Below are 19,056 nucleotides of genomic sequence, written 5' to 3'. Positions count from 1 at the left end.
AAAAATCTCACAGATCATCCCATTTTGTATTCTTTTAATGCCAAACAACATGAGGCTGAGAATGGTCATAATAGAAATGCTCTGTTGGAGAAGAGACCACCACCAAGTTGTGATCTGAGATGCCTAGAGGACGACTCACTTTGACCATGTACTTAGAAGAGTTGTTTGTGCGAAAATGATCAAGCACATTGGCTGCGTGGTTAGGATTGCCTGGTATTCTGGTAGGTAAATGAACAATCTGTGCCAAGTCATTAATAATTACAGAAGCCTCAGCATCTTGACCAGCTGGGTCCGTGTGACTAGAAAATGGAAGCCAGGTAGAGTTGTGAACATTAAAATCACCATGGAAAAAAAATTACTGAACTGTTAGGAAAGTTGGACTGGAGAAGTAAAGTTTCAAAGAGAGGAAGTCAAAGATTTCCAAGTGATTAGTGGAATTGGGAGAACGATAAAAAGAATTTGAAATGTTCAAGGGCAACTGCTTGAGTTTTCAACCAAACTTTTCATTGAATTTGTCCATAGATGGGCAACATAAGCCAGTATATCACAGTTGATTAACACTGACAGAATCCATATTGGCAATCACTGATTAGATGGAAGGTTTCAAGACATTTTAGGAGCTGGCAGTTACTGGATTTCTCCATTACTTTGGTAAGAGTATAGGTAAGTGCAATGGGACAATAACTGGATGAATCTGTAACACTCCCCCCCACTTTTTATAGACTGGCTAGATATGAGCAAATTTCCAAGAAGGAAAAACAAGTGGAATAAGAAAGTGTAAAAAGGCAACCCAAAACAAAGTAAGTTCAGGAGCACAAGTTTTGAGAACAAGTGCAAAAATACCATCAGGACCTGGAGCTTTCTTGGAATCAAGAGTGGTGGAAGACCACAAGAGGCAATTGAGTGGAGAGTGTGCTGGGTATGGTACGTGGTTTATCAAGATTGTCAATACAAGAGTTAGAAGAAAACCAGGATGGTAGTAATTTGGCTTTATCTTTTGCTGAGGTGGCAATGGAACCATCAGGTTTTAACAGAAGTACAAGTACAGATGAGCAAAAGTTGCAGCCAATAGCTTTGGCAAGAGACTAGAATGCTCAACTACCATCCATACAAGAAGCAATTTTTCTACTCTAACCTTTTCAAATTCTAGCTTGGATTGATTAACAACTGCTTTACAATTGTTTTATGTTTTGGTGTTGGCAAAAAATGAACCTCGAAATTTGAATGCAAGCCAATTGCAATATGCAATTCTCAAAAAGCCTTAGCACATTTATTGGAAAACCAAAGTTTAGAAAAAGGACTAAATTTTAAGGGGAGCATGGAATAAAGGATTTCATTCCTATAAGAATAATATCACTGACATGATCACAGCGAAAACTGACATCAGAAAAGTTAAAAGAGAACAAAAATCTTGCAGATGATCCCATTTGGTATCTCTGTAATGCCAAACAACAAGAGGCTGAGAATGACCATCAGAGAAGTGTTTTATTGGAGAAGAGATCATCACCAAGTTAATATCTGAGGTACCTAGAGAATCACTCACCTGAACTGTGTAGTTTGAAGGATTGTTCCTGAGAAAAAGATCAAGAGTGTTGGCTTTGTGGTCAAGGTTTGTCTGGCATTCTGGGTTTGTCTAGGTTTATGAAGAATCTGTGTGAGATCATTAGTAATTGCAAAAGCCTCATCATCTCAACCAGCTGGGTCCATGTGAGTAGTCAGGTGGAGTCATGTACATTAAAATCGGCAAGGAAAATTTTCTCACTGTTAGGAAAGTTGGACTGGAGAAGGTCAAGTTTAAAAGAAAAGAAGTCAAAAGAGTTCCAAGTGATTGCTGGAACAGGGAGATCGACAGAAGCAACAGATGTACTTGGCAGAATGGGGTAGAGAGATTTTAAGCCAAAGAAGATCAAAAAGAAGAGATTACAAATTACTAATCTCTGACAGGGAATATCAGAATGGACATTATTAGCTGTATGGCTAAATACAGCTAATAATTTGGACAACTGAGATGAACAGTGGTTGAATCAGCTGATAACAGGGATTCTTTTAGAAAAAGTAAGTAGCACTTGGCAGACTGTAGTGGAAATGAGCATCATTGAGATTGGAACTGAAGCCACATATATTTGTGAAATGAATGAGGAAGTGTTTGAAGTTTAGATCATTAAGTTTGCAAAATTTCAAAATTACACGTGCACATATTTTTTCTTGGAAGAATTTTGCTTGGTGTACTAGCCAAAACTCCATTCCAATTTCAGCTTCTAATGGGCTCCAAGTACTTTTAAAGTAATTTTGTTTAATAATAATCCAAACAAATTCTAATTCAATATATATTAATACATATAAAATTATTATTGTACAAGTGGAGCATGGTCTCATTCTGTACATAGCAATAAGCAAAAACTTGGTTTACTAATTAGTGCATCAGTCATATTGTAGACACTTCACAATTTGCTTTGGTATCCAATGGAGTAGTATACAGGCAACCCTCGTATAACATGGTAGTTAGGTTCCTATAAAATGTTGTGTTATGCAAAACAGTGTTATACAGGACTAAGAAAAAGTACAAAAAGGGGAGTTACGTTCCAAAAGCTAACAAACGTACAATATTTCATTAACAAAAACTAACAAAAATATACCAGTCTTGATTTTGTGTCTCTTCTGCTCTTTAAAAAATCAGTAATCTGGGTTTGTTTGCTTTTGCTTGATAAATCTTTGTGAATTTCATCATATGTAACTAATCAATTTCAAAGCTCCCTTTTGAACTTTGGGCTCCTTTCATTCAAAAAATAAGATTGTCGTAATTGCTCAGCTAACTTTATGCCTTCCCGTATGCTTTTTACTGTAAAATTAAAAGTTTAGAATTTTCATCTGCTCTATCATCCTCGGAATTGATTTGGTTTTACCTCTGATGCCATTTTTCTATCAGTAATTATTGAATGTCTTCAGTAATCATATTTTACTTTTTTTAGGAGCATCAGCAACTAAGGCCATGTTACTCTGTGTATATTGTTTATAAATTGCTAACATCCTGAGGACGATTTTCTGTTTTGCTAGACGAAAAACATGAGTTTCCGGGATAAAAAAAACCATGCTACCCTCTCCTGACTAACTCGGTCATGTTGTGAAAAATACCCATAAAAATTCCTCCCATCATCGACAGGATTCGAACTCAGGTCTTTTCCACCCGGTATGTGGAGTGGATGGCAATTCTATCAACTGTGCTACCCATAAGGGCTTCAGTAGTCATATCATCAAAACTTTCCCCTCCTACTGGCGTTGGAAGTTCTACTATTGCACTGATTCTGTTTTCTGCCAGTTCAACCATATTTCCTGAATGAACTGACTCTGGCCATACATTTTTACACACATACATTTAACGTTGACAGTTTTACTTCTTTCAGCAATAAAGCTATGATTCTAATAAAGTTCACAATTGAGAAATGTTTCCATGCCTACATTACTTCAATAGATTCGGAATCAATTTTTTTCCAAAATCCATTGTAACGATTTTCTGATGGAATGAGTTTTAAAGGTGGATATAATGCCTTAATCTAATGGCTGAATGAAAGAAGTTGTATTAACTACAACTACGACTGTGGTGGTAATAGGAAAATAACTTCAACGTGTGGATGACTTAAATCTTTTGGATGGCCTGTTGTGCTATCCAATAGTAATAAGACTTTGAAATTTAGATTTTTCCACAAGTTCAACAAACACAAGTTCAGTAGCACAGAAGGTAACAGGGATTTCCTAACAAAATAAAATACAGGGATTTCTCAATTTTTTTTTTTTTTTTGACTAGCGAGTCAACAGCGAGAATTCTAAAAGAGTAGAAAAGTTGAAAAATTACACTCACCATAATAGCAGGGATTTCCCCACACACAAGCTCAAAAATACCCTGTTATGTGAGATTTACCTAAAGTCTCTAATCGTGTTATATAAGTACCGTGTTGTGCGAGGATTGCTGCAATTTATCAATTCGTGTTAGAGCGAAACCGTGTTGTACAAGTACAACACGTGTTCTATGGGGGTTACCTGTATTGCTACTTATTTAAAGAGTAGGCCAACAGCAGTATACTTCTCCAGTGAGCAGAGCATCTTATTTAGTGTACCATGGCAACTATTAACAAAGTTGCCACTACAAAATGATACTGATGCACTAAGTATAACACCCAATTTGTTCTCATTGCTATGTGCAGAATGAGATGATGCCCTACTATTATGTTTTCTATAAGCTCGACAATGTTTTTTTTAATTTACAACAATAACACAGATCAAGTATTGGCTCTATAGACACCAACGAGAAATATCACATTTTTATTGTACTAGAAAGGCATAGCCTCATTCTGTACTTTGTAATGAGCAAACTAGGTTTGCTAATTAGTGCATTAATCTTATATTGTGGATGCACCTCACCACAAGTTGCCTTGGTACTGAACTACTTTAAAAAGCACTGGAAGAAGTATATTCCCATTTATTTTAAATGATGCAATATCAATATACTTCTCCATTACAGCACTGCAATACCAAGGCAACTATGGCAAAGAGCCTCCACAACATGAGATCAATGCACTAAGTAGAAAACTGAATTTTTTTGTTGCTAAACACAGAATGCCCTACTTTTACAGTAAGTTTTAAATCAATAATTTTTTTTTTAAATAACACTATCTCATGTTACTGACTGGTATTGACTTTTCAGGTACTAAAGAGAAATACTATTATTATAATAAAAATATAGGAAATTATTATTGCATATGTCTAAAATTACTTGGAAACTTAGACAATTTGTACATAAATGGACACTTCATAAGAAATTACCTTGAAATTTTTATGTGCATACTTTGGAGAGCCCATACATTAAAAACATACCTTTACAATGCACTGACTAAAGGATTATATAATTTTACGTTTAAACTCTGACCTACTTTCTTGATATTTTGTTTACCTATTTGAAAACACTAATTAAATATAGTATTAAAATTGGCCTATACAGAGAGATTATGATTTCCCCCCTCTCTGTGTGTGTGTGAGAGAGAAAGAGAGAGAAAGAGAGAGAGAGAGAGAGAGAGAGAGATAAATCATGATAGAACACCATAAGCCTTCCTCCCAGCCTGTCTGCATTGCTTAAACAAGCAGCACAGAAGGGCAACAGGAACTGCATGTCTAACCATATCATTTCTTTCTCTTTCTCTCTCTCTCTCTCTCTCTCTCTCTGCTGTTTTTAATTCAACCCCACCAGGTGATATATTGGGGTTGCTTTTCCCTATTGTAAGACCTTGCCATTTGCTGCATTAAAACATCATTGCCACTTTTCTGACCATCTCTGAAATCTAAGTTGTTCTGAAGAAGTGCTGCCTGACAATGATCATTAGATACTCTACCAATCTTGAAATCATTTACAAATTTTGCCATCCCACCCTCTGTCCCTTCATTGATGTCATTTAAGAAAATCAAAAACAGTGGACCCAGTACTGATTCTTGGGAATCCGAATTCTTATATTAACCTAATATGAAGAGTAATAACCATTAAGCAACTTTCTGCCTCCTGCCTGCAATCCAGCTAAGAATTTTCCTTGTGATTGCGACATGTTCCAGTTTCTGTGTTTCTTTCAGAATTCCAATTGTATCTAAATGATCCTGTACTCCATGCTTGTTCACTGCTCTTCCAGGTTTTCCTTATCACTGAAGTCGGACTCAAAAGTCAATAGTTACCATTTCACTCTTAGAATTGCCGTTACATATTGGCAATATATTGGCATTTCTCCAGTCCAAGGGAATCTCTCCTGAGTCTAGTGCCCTTATAATTAACCACAGTGGCTCAAATGCACTCTCTTGCTGGTTCTCACAAAATTACTAGGTATATGCTATCGGGAGCCTTATCTGCCTTTAGGCTTAAAAGTTTTTTAATAAATAATCTTCTGAAAAAAAATAATTATAATTTACATTATAATTATAACAGCTCCACAAAATATCTTTCTATCTGGAATAAAAAAAAAAAAAAAAAAAAAAATTGTGCTGCAATACAGGACTGCCACCATTAATTCATATGTAGAAAATGTTTAGGGACTGCAGGGAAGTTATTTGACAATAGACAAGGAAAATTATCCCAGCTCCCAATTTTGAAATGTAGTTATTAAAACGATGAATATATTTTAGTTAATTAGAATATATCTGTTGCAAAAATATAATAAATATATTTTTCATTTTATCTTTTTCTATAGTAGTTTTAGGGGTTTTTATTTTAAAAACTCAATAGTATGAACCAGAGCTCTAATGCTCAATACGTTCTACGTTGATATCAACATTTGTCAAAGAATAAGAGAAGTTTACCTCAATATGATACGTAGAACACTTCTGTATGATACTCCCCAGAAATTAAAACAAAAACAATTAAAAAATCAAAAAACTTGCATTACAGTCAAAAATAATTAAAAACCAATTTGAACACAATTAAAAATCTATTTAAATGCAATTAAAAATTAAAAATCAAGTAAAAAATTGCAAAACGATTTTTATTCCTGAAGCAGACAATGCTTTTCGACCTATGTCGTGATCACAGGAATGAAAATTACTGAGTATGGGTGAGCATGAAACTTAAATAGGGATTATTTGTCTTCACGTATACGCTATTTAGGTAAAGGACAACGAATGTGAGATTAGATAGGGCTGACAAACATTAACAGAATTCACATGTAATTTAATTTCAATGGATTCTGCTATTAATAGTCTCGTATAATTATGTTGGACACTAAGTATTTTGGCCTCATTAAATAAAAAAGTATGTTTTTCGTTAACAGCATGAAAGGCTAATTCTGACACTGCTGAACAAGAAGCACAAACTGAGGCTGCATGTTGATTAACACGAAAATTTAGAGGAACCCAAGTAGAAGCCTGATGAGTCACAATCACTGCAAGAAATGCTGTATACCAGGTCATTTATTTGTGTTGTGAACAAGGAAAGGAATGAGCGATTTTTCAGTATAGTGTGCAATTTCTGTATTGGCCTGACCACAATTTTAAATTCGGTATCTTTAAAGAATCTGTTAAGCTGTTTGTGCCACTGTTCAACATATGGGACAGAAATAAAGTATTTTTTGATATTACTATTGTTGTTTGGTGTAGTGTTTTGTATCCTCTCCTTAGCTTCTACCCTAATTCAGTTTATTGTAGCAAGAGGGCAATCCCTGTCCAAGAACCTGCTGGTTAATATTTGTATTTCTGTGCCCAAAGCCGATTCAGTCGTTGAATATTTATAGGCATTGAGAAATTAATTAAAGATAATCGATCTTTTGTAGGTGAACGGGTGGTAGCTGTTATAATGCAGAAGCATACCGGTGTTTGTAGGTTTACGATAGACGTTAAATTGGATTTTATTCGAGTCCCGAGTAAGCGTGAAATTTAGAAAATTTCATGACTTGGTGTCCATATTCTCCCTTTCCAATGTAAAGTTGAGTCCAGAATGAATATTATTAAACAAACATAAAATGTTTTGGATAATGCTACAATCAGTAATAACTAGTACCTAAATACCTCCCATAGGTCTAAATACCTCCCATAGTATGTGATACAAGATAGAAAAGGTCTCAAATGCAAAACGATTTTTGCATTTGACACCTTTTCGTTGAGAGATACATCTCCGATATTAAGCCGCTCAGGCTTGATCCCATTGGCAACCCAAAAATTTGTTTGTATCAAACAAATTTTGTAACAACTTTGTCTCAAAAGGTGATATAGTTGGCTTCCACTAAGAGTTTTAATTAAATGAAAAATTTCCTTAACAGGAAGTTTCGTATAATTAATCAGTATCGAGTTATTAACATATCCCAAAGAATAACTAATGTGTATTCAGCATTTACATTTGTATATAACAAGGTAACATCTAGTGAGAATAAATTATCATTATCACCAAGTCTACAGTCCTTAAGGTTGTTAAATAATGTATCGTAGTTCTTAATCCCAAACTATTGCCTGTCTAAAGGGTTTTATAATGCTATATATATGGGGCCTCCATAGCCAGGTGGGCAGGAGCAGCAGTGTGTAGCACACGCTTCTTGATTAGACCGGGGTTCGAGCCCTTGACCACCAAATATGGAGGATGCGGAAAGGTCAGGGAATAGACACCGCATATCCCCGGAGCAATATGGCCTTAGTTGCTAATGATCCTAAAAACCAAATAACAACAACAGCTATATATATATATGTGTGGCCAAGGATGAAAATGCTGAGTTTCTGTAGGAAACAATAGGCTGAATAGGAAATACGGTCTTGTGTAATTTTCTAAATTTTTATGTAATTTTCTAAATTTCACGCTTACTCGGGACTCGAATAAAATCCAATTTAACTTCTACCATAAACCTACAAACAACAGTATGCTTCTGCATTATAACAGCTACCACCCATTCACCTACAAAAGATCGATTATCTTCAATCAATGCCTATAAATATTCAACGACAGAATCTGCTTTCGGCACAGAAATACAAATATTAATCAGCAGATTCTTGAACAGGGGTTAACCCCTTGCTACAGTAAATCAAATTAGGGTACAAGCTAAGGATAGGATACAAAACAACTGATGATGTTACCAATGTTGAATTCTAAAGGGAATTCTAAATGGGAAGCCTCCAAAATTAAGTCCCTGAAGGCTTCCCATTTAGAATTCCCTTTAGAATTCAACATTGGTAACATCATCAGTTGATCCCACTGTACAGAATTTAAAAACTATCTGAGACCCAATAATTTATTCTCACTAGATGTTACCTCTTTATATACGAATGTAAACGTTGAATACACATTAGATATTCTTTGGGATATGTTAAATATTTTTAATCAAAGCAATTAATTATATGAAGCTTCCTATTAAGGAAATTTTTCATCCAATTAAAACTCTTAGTGGAAGCATACTATATCACCTTTCGAGACAAAGTATGCAAACAAATTTTTGGGTTGCCAATGGGATTAAGCCTGAGCGGCTTAATATCTGAGATCTATGTCTCAACAATTGAGCATATACATTTGACGGCTTTTCTACCACATATCACATACTATGGGAGGTATTTAGATGTTCTAGTTACTACTAATAGTAACACTATCCAAGACATTTTATATTCATTTAATAATATTCATTCTAGACTCAAATTTACATTGGAAAGGGCGAAAACGGATATCAAGTCATTAAATTTTCTAAATTTCATGCTTACTTGAGACTCGAATAAAATCCGATTTAACATCTAACGTAAACCTACAAACACCAGTATGCTTCTGCATTATAACAGCTATCACCCATTCACCTAGGAAAGATCGATTATCTTTTATCAATTTCTCAATGTCTATAAATATTCAATGACAAAATCAGATTTGGGCACAGAAATACAAATATTAACCAGCAGATTCTTGAACAGGGGTTACCCCCCTTGCTATAATAAACCGAATTAGGGTACAAGCTAAGGATAGGATACAAAACACTACACCAACCAACAATAGTAACATCAAAAAATACTTTATTTCTGTCCCATATGTTGAACAGTGGCACAAACAGCTTAACAGATTCTTTAAAGATACTGAATTTAAAATTTTAGGCATGTCAATATGGAAATTACACACTATACTGAAAAATTGCTCAGTACTTTCCTCGTTCACAACACAAATAAATTACCTGGTATACAACATTTCTTGTGGCGATTGTGACTCATCTTATGAAGATTCTACACAGTTTCCTCTCAATGTTCGTGTTAATCAACATGTGGCCTCAGTTCGTGCTTCTCGTTCAGCAGCATCAGAATTGGCCTTTCATGCTGTTAACGAAAAACACTTTTTATTTAACGAGGCCAAAATACTTAATGTGCAATTAATTATACTAGACTATTAATTGCAGAAACCAACAAAATTAAATTGAATGAAAATTCTGTTAATGTTTGCCAGCCATATCTAATCTCCGATTGGTGGTCTTTTTTTTTGCGCATGCACAAAGACAAATAATTCCTATTTAAGTGTCATGCTCACCCCTATTTGGTAATTTTCATTCCTGTGATCACGACATACGGTCGTAAAGCATTGGTAGCTTCGGGAAGGAAAATCTTTTTGCAATTTTTTAGTTAAATTAATTTTTTGCTTGATTTTTAATTTCATTTAAACTGATTTTTAATTATTTTGGACTGTAATGCAAGTTTTTTGATTTTTTAATTGTTTTCGTTTTAATTTCTGGGGAGTATCATATGGAAGTGTTCTACATATCATATTGAGGTAAACTTCTGTACTTTTACAAAATTAAAAACTCAATGTAAGCAGGGCTAGAAATGGAAAATATTATGAAAGGGAATCTTTTCTTTTATAATATAATATATATTATAAAATAATATATACATGCCATTTGTGATGGCATGATATACTCTGAATCCTTATAACATTTAAAGATGGCATAACATAAAAAAAAAAAACACTTTAAAAGTAACCTGATTATATTTTACAAAAGTAACTTAACAAGTTACTTTTTTTCTCAGAGAAACTTTCAACTAAACTTATTTGATTTTAAAAAGTAACTTACCCATCTCTGCTAAATGCAGTACTGTTGTGTTACTACATCTGTTTCACCATGTGATTTTTTTTTTTCATTTTCCTGAAAATGAAATAATATTTACAAAGCCATTGCTTCTGCAGCAAGAAAGAAGTTATTGGTACAACTCAAGATGCTCAATACACACTCTCCAGCCAATACAGTTCTAGAAACACAAAAAACTTAAAAAAAGACAGTTTCTTGAAAGGGTCTAAAGACTTAACACTCGGAAGATCAGCAAAAGAATGGCCGTATGAAAAAAAAAAAAAAAAAAAATTCACATATGGGACTACAGAGCTTGGTAATTAAGCACCTTATAGGTGACCTAACTGAGATATGAGGTTCTGAGAGTCTCAAGTAAAATAAGGGTGAAATTTTCACTGTTATAAATGATTTTAGAAGTAGAGACCATCAATTCAAATTATAAGGAAAGAAGTTCAGACTGGACTGCAAGAGGTTTACTTTTAGCTAATGAGTTGTTAATTACTGAAATTATTTGCCTCCTGGGTCGCTGAGGCTCACTGCTTGCAGAAACTGAAAAGTCAGCTGGAGTCAGTCAAGGTCATGAGAAGGAAGTCAAAGAGTATTTTAGTTTCTTTTACTTTATTATTTTTTTTAATTAACTTATTATTTTATTTATTTTTAGCTGGTGCAACAGACACCACAGGCTATACACCACATGGCTAATACCAATTTGTAAAATTAGTTAGCAAGTTCCATATTTTCACTGTTAAGAGCCATTTAAAAATTATTTTTGCCTTTGTTTTCCACAGTGGTTTTAGGGAAAAATTTTCAGATTTCCTGCTGACTTATCTGGAATTAGCATTAGTACAGGCATATGATGCAAGAAAGCAAGCTAATGCAGCATCAAGCCAAAAAAAAAAAAAAAACACTTCCATTTCACCCCTCCATTCATTCGAAATACCTGTCCAGCTGAGCCTTAAATTTATTTAGACAATCAACTTCCACAAGAAAGGATGGAAGTCTGTTCCACCAACCAACTACCCATTGGCTAAAGGCAAATTTCTGCACAATATGATTTATGCCCTCTCAGGATTATTCTGAGCAAGAGGAGGAATCCCATTGGCATTGAGCATGCTCAAACCATTCAAGGCTTTATACAACTCTATCAGATCACCTCGCCGGTGCCTAGTCTCCAGACACTGTAATTTGCAAAACTTAAGCCTTTCTTCGTAAGAGCAACCCTTTGTTCCATTCACTAATCTTGTTGCCCTTCTCTGTACTTGTTCCAGCAGCTCTACATCCTTCTTGAAATGAGGCCTCCAGACCTGTATATAGTACTCAAGGTGTGCAGACACTGTAATTTGCAAAACTTAAGCCTTTCTTCGTAAGAGCAACCCTTTGTTCCATTCACTAATCTTGTTGCCCTTCTCTGTACTTGTTCCAGCAGCTCTACATCCTTCTTGAAATGAGGCTTCCAGACCTGTATATAGTACTCAAGGTGTGGCCTGACCATTGCCTTATACAAGGGAATAATCATACAATTATACAAGGGAATAACTGTTGAAAAAAAGCCATGAATTAGGGTTGAATTTGAAAGTGTCTACAATTCTGCCCAGACACGATAGGAGGGAGTATATGATGAGAGCCCTGTCAATCAATTCGGCCCTGGAAAGATTGTGCAAGGCTCAAGGAGTAGAATTTTTTTCAGCCTGGTGGTCTGTACTTGTTAACAGGAGAGACTGCTTCTACAGGGATGGGATACACTTAAATAGAAAGGGTGCAAGAATGTTTGCTGATGCTATCGAGGCAGTGTTAGGTGGGTCGGAAAACTTCTAGATTGGGGGGGGATACAAGGACTAATAGATTAACAGTAGCCACTGGCAGAGGTGAAAGTGATTCTTGCACTGCTTCTATTGGAATGAGCCGCAGCCTGGAAAATAAGATGCAGGATATTTCAGAGACTGCTGGGAATCATTGGGGTACAAATAAACACATAGGTTCTGTTAGGGTAGCTAAGAAAAAGAACAGGTGCATGTATACTTGCGTGTACACCAATGCTAGGAGTTTAGTAAATAAATTTGATGAATTTGAGGTATTGCAGATATAATTTACCAACAGCAAATTCAAAATGGGAAGCATTCAAAGAACTTATCTTCGAAGCTACTAGGCTTTACATACCAACTAAGAAAAATTGTTCAAGGTTTAGACCTAAGTGGATGTCAGATGAACTAATCAGACATATGGCAGAGAAGAAAAATGCATGGGATACATACAAATTAACACGTGACACAGAAGCCTATGATAGATACAAGTTGATCTGTAACCACGTTACAAAGGAGGTTAGGCAGGCGAAGGCAGATTACGAGAAATCTTTGGCAAGGGATGCAAAGAAAAACAGCAAAGAATTCTTTACTTATGTAAACTCTAGAAGGAAGGGGATGAATCAGATTGGTCCACTTGATATCGATGGGTCAACTGTTGATGATCCTGCTCAGGTAGCTAACAAACTAAATGAATATTTTGCATCGACATTCACACATGAGGAGTTATTAAGCGAGGGGAATGCCAAAGGTGTATTCAACTCTGGCAGTGAGAATCTTACAATAACTGAGAGTGAAGTGGAGGAGAAATTGTTGAAGATAAATACAAGAAAGGCACCTGGGGTGGATGGGATCTATCCAGTTATATTAAAGGAGGCAGTAAAGGAAGTAAGCAAACCCTTAGCCATAATTATGAGAGCTTTCTTGGACTCAGGGGAAGTACCCATGGACTGGAGATGTGCAAATGTGACCCCAATTCACAAAGGAGGATCAAAGGGCGACACAAGTAATTATAGACCTGTTAGTTTAACTTCTGTTCCTGGAAAATTATGGAGGCACTGGTTAAAGAAGCACTGCAGGATCATCTAGACAAGACTTCAGTTATAGCTCAGACACAGCATGATTTTGTTAGGGGGAAGTCTTGCCTCACCAATTTGATTGGATACTATGATGCAGTCACAAAAGAACTGGATGCAGGGAATAACATTGATATTATATACTTGGATCTTAGAAAGGCTTTTGATACTGTTGCACATGGAAGACTGCTGCACAAATTGGAGCAGTGTGGCATTGGAGGCAAATTGCTGCTATGGATAAAGGGGTGGTTGAGGGGGGAAGACAGAGAGTGGTAATCAATGGACACTGCTCATCGTGGACTAATGTTAATTAGTGGAGTCCCTCAGGATTCAGTATTGGGTCCATTATTGTTTTCTGTATTTATAAATGATATTGATGATGGTATATCCAGCTTAATGTCCAAGTTTTCAGACGATACAAAGATTGGCAGGGTTGTTAAAGACACTACTGACACTATGCTACTGCAACAGGATCTGGAAAGGTTGAGCAGATGGGCTGAGAGGTGGCAAATGAAGTTTAACATTGACAAATGTAAAGTACTACACATGGGAAACAGCAACCCCAGAGCAACGTATCAACTCTGTGGTACTACACTGACAGTGGTAGAGAATGAAAGGGACTTGGGGGTGGTTGTGTAGGCAGATATGAAGTTCTCTGAGCAGTGCAGATGGGCTACAAGAGTAGCTCATGGAGTATTGTCAATGATATACAGGAATTTTTCCAGCAGGGATAAGGAAGTGATTATTCCCTTGTATAAGGCAATGGTCAGGCCACACCTAGAGTACTGTATACAGGTCTAGAGGCCTCATTTCAAGAAGAATGTAGAGATGCTGGAACGAGTACAGAGAAGGGCAACAAGAGTAGTGAATGGAACAAAGGGGTGCTCTTACGAAAAAAGGCTTAAGTTTTGCAAATTACAGTGTCTGGGGACTAGGCACCAGCGAGGTGATCTGACAGAGGTGTATAAAGCCTTGAATGGTTTGAGCATGCTCAATGCTGATGAGATTTTCCTCTTGCTCAGAATAATCACCTGAAAGGGCATAAATTCAAATTGAGAAAAGACAGGTGTAGGATAGACGTGAGGAAATTGCCTTTAGCCAGTGGGTGGTTGGTTGGTGGAATAGACTTCCATCCCTTGTCGTGGAAGTTGATAGCCTAAAATAAGTTTAAGGCTCAGCTGGACAGGTATTTCGAACGAACAGAGGGGTGAAGTAGAAGTGGTTATTTTTTATTTATTTATTTATTATTATTATTTTTTTTTTTTGGCTGATGCTGCATAAGCTTGCTTTCTTGCATCAAATGCCTCTACTAATGCTAATGACCTCCTTATCCCTGCTAGAAAAATTCCTGTATATCATTGACAAGACACCACGAGCTACTCTTGCAGCCCATCTGCACTGCACAGAGAACTTCATATATGCCTGCACAATTACCCCCAGATCCTTTACAATTTCTACCACTGTCGGTGTAGTACCACAGAGTTGATACGTTGCTCTGGGGTTGCTGTTTCCCCATATGTAGTACTTTACATTTGTCAATGTTAAACTTCATTTGCCACCTCTCAGCCCATCTGCTCAACCTTTCCAGATCCTGTTGCAGCAGCATAGCGTCAATAGTGTCCTTAACAACCCTGCCAACCTTTGTATCGTCTGCAAACTTGGACATTAAGCTTGATGTGCAAGTACTGGGTAGTTATCAAATAAGTTTGCCTATTCAGGAGACCCTAGTGTCAAAATTTTTAGATGATGTGAAAATCGTTAAAAGAGTTAGTGATGTGAAAATCGGTGGGTATGTCATTTAGGGTATGGAGGAGTGATCTGTAGATGAACAAAAAAATTAGTTCACATTTCTGCCAATAGGGAAAATGGTGCTGCACATATGAAAAAGTTGTCATTTACTTCCAGACATGCTGCTTATGCAAATGACATCCTGTTAGATAAAAGCAGAAAGGCCAATGCCACCATCAATAACCATTATGTCACTTACAAAAAAGCAATGTGCTCTTTTAGTAAAACTGTTCTACCAGAATAATAGTAACGCTAATGCAGCACTACATGAATATTGGAAACTTAAAGGTTTGGTAAAAGACCTTTGCCATCAGCGAGGCTTTGAAATCTAATAAGGAAATTTGAAATGACTGTTAGGTGTAATTCCAGGCAGGGGACGACCACGTACCAGAACGGAGGTGGTGGATAAAGTGGGCAGTTCCAATGGTCAGAATGCAAAACACTACCAGTCAGTAGTGCCAGAGGTGTATCAAGAGACTTTAACCTGCCCTGATCTACTGTACATAAAGTGCTTCGAATAAATTTATGCTGGTTCCCATACAAGATTCATGTAGTGCAAGAACTAAAGTCTTGTGATCAGCAACAACGAATGGACTTTGCTCTACGATTTCTGGCTCGTATGGAACTTGATGATACATGGGCTCGAATGATCTTGTGGTCTGATGAGGCACATTTCACTCTTCATGAGGCTGTATATGCACAAAACTGCCGAATATGGGGAACTTCTCGTCCATCTACTGTGCATGAAAGACCACCACAAAGTCCATACGTTACAGTATGGTGTGGATTCATAGCAGAGTTTATAACCTGACCATTTTTCTTTAAAGAGTGTAGACATCATGCCCCCCCCCCCCGTAAGGTGTACAGTACTGCGCTCTTCTAAGAGATCACATTATTTCCACTCTGCAAGAAAGGCAATGCTTGGAGACTGTAGTGTTCGTGCAAGATGGTGCTCTTCCCCATGTTGGTTGACAAGTGAAGGAACTGCTCCATTTAACATTCCGAAATGATCGCATCATTTCTAGCCGGCGCCTCCATAGCCAGGTGGGAAGGAGCAGCAGTGCGTAGCACACGCTTCTTGATTAGACAGGGGTTCGATCCCGTCACCACTAAATATGGAGGATGCGGAAAGGTCAGGGAATGACCACCGCATATCCTGGAGCAATATGGCCTTAGTTGCTAATGCTCCTAAAAACCAAATAACAATAACAATAGCATCATTTCTAGAGATTTCCACTGTTCTGGCCAGCCCGATTAGCAGATCTCAATCCCTGCGATTTCTGGCTATGGGGATATCTGAAAGACAGAGTTTACCATGGTGGCATACAGACTCTTGTTGATTTGAAAGCAAGCATTAAACAGCATGTAGCCAACATCCCCACTGAAATGCTATGCGAAACTGACAACACAGTCCTCCATTTTCAGAATGTCATCTCAAGTGAAGGAAAGCACATAGAACAATAGGTGTAGATTTCTAAGTTCTGATATTAAAATCTAATCCTAAGTTAAGTATTCCATCTCATGTTTACAGTGCCAATTTCTCCCCTGGTGGCAGAACTTTGAACTAATTTTTTTCCCTTCTACAAATTGCTTCCACATACCCTAAATGGCATACCCACCGATTTTCACATCGCTATCTTTAACCGTTTTGACACTAGGATCTCCTGAATAGGGAAACTTATTTTATAACCAATAGGTATACACACGATTTTCATTTGTGTGCTTCCCACTGTCAAAACATAATACACATTTATGTATGTATGTTCAGACTGCTTCCAAGTAAGTAACTGCAAACAAACTTAATAATAGACTGCACTCAGAAAATAGCTTTGAAAATCAAAAGAAAAGCTCATACCTGTTATGTCAATTTTTTTTTTACTTAGTCTTAAATAGCTGAAATTGAACAAATTCCCTGAAATTCCCTGGATCTGTTGATGAAACTGAACCAGGTGATACATCAAAAGATGTGGAAGACATTACTGCATCAAGAAAAAAAAAAAGTAACAACAGAATTTTTTTTTTTTTTGAGTGGCAATAGGGATAAATAACTAACTGTTCCTAAAAAAAAAAGACTGCATTTGTGCCTATAAAAGAAGAGGACTCAAGCCAAGACTTTTCAGAGCTTACAGAACTCCATTATAAGAGAGACAAGGAGTCAGTCAATTTGTTTCCCTTATTTTTGTGAAGTTGAATTCATTATTGGATAGGCAGGATTGATTGAATGATTGTGAACATGATGATATTTTACTGAACTATTTATTAGGCAGATACCACTGAAGAAGAAACAAAGCTAGTTCTGAAGTGTTTGGAGTTTTCTTTTTTTTTTAAACAAAATTATCAAATAAAAATCAGCAAATTTTGATTTATCACAATGCACAGATTGTAGTTCTTCAGTGAAGACTAACTACAACTACTATTTTTTTGTCCAGTTATTTTATTTATTTTTTTTTTTTATCAAAAAAACTTGGAGAAACATTGAAGCCACAAAAAAGGGCAAAAATTTCAGATTACATCTCCCACAGAAATGTGGAGATGTTGAGGTGCTTATGTAACAAATATTAATGTAACAAACATGAAGAAAATCATTTTTCTTTTACTTAAAATTGATCATTCACAACCTAGTGCTTGAAGGCACTAAAGTCAGATGCATCACTTGGATTTTTGTTCCCCACAAAACACTTTAACAGGGAATTCAAAACAATTTTATATTATATAATTATTCTAGACCTTGCTATACTAATGACCACACTGATTTTTTTTTTTTTTTTTTTTTTGAGGTGAGGAATGCTCTTTCAACCCAGTATTAAAAAAGTAAGCAAGAGCTTTCCCATATTTAAACTCAATGATGAAAGGTTATTTAGATAAAGTAACCTTTCAAGTGCTAGCCACTGGAAAAAGGCTGCTGAGAACCACTTCCTAAAATGTATGTGGTTTTAAATATTTAGACTTATCTTCAGTATATTTAGTCTAAAATCATGATTAAAAATTGTTTATATTAAAAAAATGTGACTGGAATTTTTCTGCTTACCTTTTCTGCAATTTTTATCAGTAAGGCTGTTAAAACTTTTGTATACCTCTCTGTTGCTATTTCCCTTGTAAAAACATCAGTTGTCTTAGCTTGTGTTAATAAAGCTGATGACTCCTATTAAATACAATGAACAATATGAGACATTGTGTGTGTATAAATAAAATATACTATAATTTCTTTAAAAAAAGTAGATCATATCTCTAAATATCTTATTTCACTTAAGAAAATTTTCTATTGATGATCTCAGCAAGCCACCTCTTACCACTACCAGTATATCCCATTCGATGCCTACTGTGGTCAACTGTCAAAAGGATGTCAAGAGGATATTGAACAATCTGACTGTTAAGAAAGCTCCAGGTCCTGATGGTATTTCTTCATTATTTCTCAAACCCCCTGAGCTTACTTCTGTTCTGTGTTGCCTTTTTCACTTTCTTATTCCACAGGTGTTTTCCCTTCTGATTGGAAATTCGCACATATCCAACCAGTTCCTAAAAAGAGTGAGAAATCCCACCCATCCAATTACCATCCTATTGCGCTTATTTTATTCTTTCTAAAGTAATGAAGAAATCAATTAACCACCAACTCTTAAACTATCTAAAAACCTTCATCTGATCAATGATCGCCAGTGTGGATTCCGTCAGTGTCAATCCACAGGTGATATACTGGCTTATGTTACCCATCTATGGACAAATTCAAGTGAAAAGTTTGGCAAAACTCAAGCAGCTGCTCTTGATATTTCAAAGGCTTTGTCATAACGATCTTCTAAACAAGCTTCCACTGTATGGTGTGCCAAAAGTTTCTTGTAATTGGGTATCCAGTTTTCTCTCTCA

At 36.1% G+C, this 19,056-nt stretch overlaps 1 protein-coding gene across 2 annotated transcripts in view; it reads right to left on the bottom strand.

Annotated features, from left to right (window-relative positions):
- The window catches only part of LOC150091033 (cobalamin trafficking protein CblD), a 170,308-nt gene that overhangs the window by 87,438 nt on the left and 63,814 nt on the right, over window positions 1–19,056 (bottom strand). For both annotated transcript variants that reach the window (XM_090373983.1, XM_090373974.1), the window contains exon 4: window positions 18,227–18,340. In XM_090373983.1, the coding sequence (XP_090230109.1) occupies window positions 18,227–18,340 (114 nt within the window). The remainder of the gene's footprint in view (window positions 1–18,226; window positions 18,341–19,056) is intronic.

The sequence above is a fragment of the Mastigoproctus giganteus genome, chromosome 1 (genome assembly GCF_048544385.1).
Source record: "Mastigoproctus giganteus isolate SK-2022 chromosome 1, ASM4854438v1, whole genome shotgun sequence".
NCBI classification, from domain to species: Eukaryota; Metazoa; Arthropoda; class Arachnida; order Uropygi; family Thelyphonidae; genus Mastigoproctus; species Mastigoproctus giganteus.
This window is presented reverse-complemented; position numbering and strand designations above follow the sequence as displayed.